The 3956-nt window shown below is 35.9% G+C and overlaps 1 protein-coding gene across 1 annotated transcript; it reads left to right on the plus strand.

The window, feature by feature from the left end:
* On the plus strand, positions 1–3592 carry LOC125877017 (protein NOI4). Its single transcript, XM_049558321.1, has 3 exons — positions 1–175; positions 1912–2094; positions 3351–3592. Exons 1-3 carry the CDS (start codon positions 170–172, stop codon positions 3393–3395), a joined length of 234 nt encoding a protein of 77 aa, XP_049414278.1. The 5' UTR covers positions 1–169; the 3' UTR covers positions 3396–3592.
* Positions 3593–3956: the final 364 nt, after the last annotated feature.

A 3956-nucleotide genomic window follows, 5' to 3' on the forward strand; every position in this document is an offset into this window, starting at 1 on the left:
TTTCCGTTTCCATTTGCAGAGACAGAAAGAAGAAAAAGGAGAGAATTTCTCTTTCCTTTTTTTATTTATACACCAAAAAAGAAAACCACAATCAAGAATCCCCAAAACGGGCCATAAACAATTTTGTTTTTCGAAAGATTTTTCTCTCTGTTTCTGTCTAAAAGAATTCATGGCGGTAAGATTCTTATTTTGTTTCTCTCCTTTAAATCTTCTTCTTTGGTTGTTTTGTTTCAGAGAAAAATACCCTTTTTTGAAGACTCAATTTTGAGCTTGTTTTTTTTTTTGTTCGTCTGCTTTGAGCACTGCAAAAAGAAATGTTTTTTTTTGGTGGGGGTGGTGGGATGGGTCAGAAAAGGAAAAAGAAATAGAGTAGTTCTTGATTATTTTGATTTTTGGGTGATTTATGTTTTTTTTTTGGTATAATTTTCTTAAGGTTTCTATGTATTTTATGTCTGTTATTCATGTTGAGGAAAGAAAGTAGCCATTTCCAAGGTGATTTTTTTTTGTGTGTGGGGTGTGGGGGCGAGGGTGGAGGGGTGATAGGGTTATTCCTTGGAACCCCATGTTCTTTATATTTGAAAGATCAAAATTTTTGGTTTTCTGGAAGTTAAATTTTTGAACCAAAAATGGAGTAGAAATTCAAATGGTATTATCTTAGGGATTAGAGGTGTACCTTTTATGCCTTATTTGTTTTGGGGTTTTTAAAGGAGGAGACTAGTTAATTGTGTTTTAGAATTTTAGTATATAGACAGTTAAAGAAAACCCCTTTTGTTATTGTGTGTGTATTAAATTTTTGTTTTCTTAAAAGTTAATTCTCGAAACTAATAATAGAGTGGAAGCCAAATGGTACTATCTTAGGGATTAGAGGTGTTTTTGTGTGTGTGTGTGTGTGTGTTTTGGGGGGTCTTGAAACCTCTTGTCCTTTATATTTGGTTTTCTAAAAGATAAATGCTTGAAACTGATAATAGACTAGAAACTCAAATGGTATGATCTTAGGGATTGGAGGTGTACATGTTCAGCATTAATGTTATCTTCCTATTTGGTTGTTATAGTTTCCTAGCAATTCTTCTTTGATAGTATTCCTTTTGAGTCTAGGGTCTTTTGGAAACAACCTCTCTACCCCACAAAGGTAGGGTGCGGTCTCTGTACATCTTATTCTCCACAGACCTCACTTGTGGTATTACATTGAGTTTCTAGTTTTTTTTATAAAACAATATGCTACTACATTTTGCATTTATTCACATGTGAATGGTAACTTTCACCTGTTTGCTTCTATGAATTTATTTATATCGTTTTGATATAGGCCTATTCCTGCAGTAATTACTTTAGCAAGCTAAGGTGCCATCTGCTGTCAAAATTGATTTTGGTCCATTCTTAGTTCCCCTCACCTGAATACATTTGTCTATTTTGAATAGCAAACGAAAACCATGAGAAAATTATGCAACATACCCAATTCTTTTGTAATGGTAGACCAAGTTGTACCGAAACTCATGTTCTGGTTCAGATTCCTAGTTCTTTTTTTTAGGGGTGGGGGAAATTGGAAGATTTGTGTTTAACAGATCTTTATGTGCCCTTTTGTATCCCCTTTCCAGTGGTCTTTCGTGCACTTGAGCACCTTATGTTCTTGCATCTTTTTACTACTCGACTTACTTTGTAAAACTGAAGCATTTGTTTAGTACAAGCCATATCTTAATTTTTCCCTTTTTAACAGTAAAATACCATTTCGTGATCCTAAATAAATGTGTTTATCCATTTTCCAATGTTTGATATGCATTTGTATCTTTCCTGCACAAGTAATTTGCCTCCTGTTACATTTAAATATCTTAAACAATCAGAATTTAGCCCACTGAGTTTATTTTTGTGGGAGGGAGTTTTTTTTGCTATGATGTGATAGTTATTGTTAATCTACAGGAAAAGGGCCAGCCGCTTCCTAAGTTCGGCGAGTGGGATGTCAATGACCCATCGTCAGCTGAAGGATTCACAGTGATCTTTAATAAAGCTCGAAATGAGAAGAAGACAGGTGGCAAGGTAGACTCACCACCAAAGGGTGACTCTGCATACAAAAATAAAGCAATGCTTGGAAAACCTCAATCAGTAAGTCGTGGCCCACATAATGGCTGTTAGTTCTGTTACTACTTACTTGTATCATGCAGATTGTCATTTCTGTCTTGGATTTGATAGTTTGAGGAAAAAGGTACATGAAGCTTGTAAATGTACTAATTGCATTGGTCTAAAATGTTATTTGAACCGGTGTTCTAACCTCTTCTCCCATAAGTAACTTCTAAAATCAAGAACATCTGTAGTAAAACATCAAATATCATTTCCCAAAACAATAATAGATACTCCATCTGTTGTAATTTATGGGACAATGATCTGCTTTCCTTTTAGTGTGTCCAAATAGGGGTGGAGCCACCTTGTGGTCAGGGGGTTTGGAATCCCATGCAGCAGAAAATTATACTATTTACACCTGGTTAAAGTAATTTTATATATATGTATAGTAGATGTCAAACTCCCTTCTACTAGTTCGTGTGTCTACTTCTTCAGATTTCTAACCCCCTTTATGAAAATTCTGGCTCCACCACTGTGTCCAAAAGGAATGACTCCTTTCTATATGTAGAAACTATTCAACTCTAAACCCCTTCTCTTAATGAGATGGTTTATAGCTACACAAGTATCTATTGCTTGTTTAGACCACAAGTTTCAAAAGTCGGTCTTTCTTAAATTTTGTGCCCTGTCAAACACTTCTATGTGGCGGAGGGAGTAATATTTTGTCACAACATTTCATGTACTTCTGCATCCAAGGGTGTGGCTTGGTGGTCAATGAAGTAGGTTGAGAACCATAAGGTCTCAAGTTCAAATTCCAACCTGAGACAAAAAAATACTAGGTGATTTCTTCTCATATGTCCTAGCCTTGGTGGACAGAGTTACCTAGTACCCGTTGCTAGTGGGAGGTGGTAGATATCCCGCAGAATTAGTCGAGGTGTGGGCAAGCTCGCCCAGATCCTTGTTGGAAGTTACTACTAACCAACTGTAAACTATCTTCTGTCTCGTTGTACAACCTGAATCCTAATGTCATGCATATATCATCTCTAGTTCTCTTTCTATGATCAATGCATATGCTCAGTTTTACAAGTAAATAACATATAACTTGAGGACTTGTTGAGGAATTCCTCATTAGTGAGTAAACAGGATCCTATTCCCATTGTACTTGTGAGTGAACCCAAAGAATCCCACATGATGCCCAAGAACAAAGAAAATATGCTGTTTCATCGTCTCATTTTCTGTACTATTATGTCTTTATTTATACATAAATTCTAGATTATGACTTTTTCGGTTGCACTGCCTTTCAGAAAAAATGGTTCTGCTGTATGCAGTCTACTGCTGCTGAATCATGAACTTCTCTTAGCTTCTACATGCTGCACTGGGAGATGATGTTAGTTTGGAACCAGACGCGACAAGTGTACTAGAACACTGGAGCTGTAGTCAAGATGTGACAAGTAATTTTGCTGTTGTGTTTCGGAATATTTACTCATAAAATGCTGGCTTTTGCCACCAAAAGATATTTATGATATATATTTGTTTATTTTTTTTTCTTATCTTGACTACATCATTTTCTATTATTTTGTATCTTCCCCATTTTCTTGCCAAGGTTAGGGATGGATTTTGTGACTGTTGGTTCTTGATTGACAATACTTGAGCCGAGGGTCCTCTGGAGACAACCTCTTTACCTCCATGAGGTAAAGGTATGGTCTATGTACACCCTATTCTCTCCAGACCACACTTATGGGATTTCACCGTGTATACTATTGCTTCTTGATTGACATTTCTTGAAATGGTTGCATAGAATGTTCGAAACTATATAAACACACTTAAATAGAATAATGACTTGTAAAAAAAACAAAACCACTATTTTCCTTTTTCGTTTTTAGGAAGGAATTATGAGTCGAGATAAAAGA

This window comes from Solanum stenotomum, chromosome 9 (assembly GCF_019186545.1).
Source record: "Solanum stenotomum isolate F172 chromosome 9, ASM1918654v1, whole genome shotgun sequence".
In the NCBI taxonomy this organism is placed as follows: domain Eukaryota; kingdom Viridiplantae; phylum Streptophyta; class Magnoliopsida; order Solanales; family Solanaceae; genus Solanum; species Solanum stenotomum.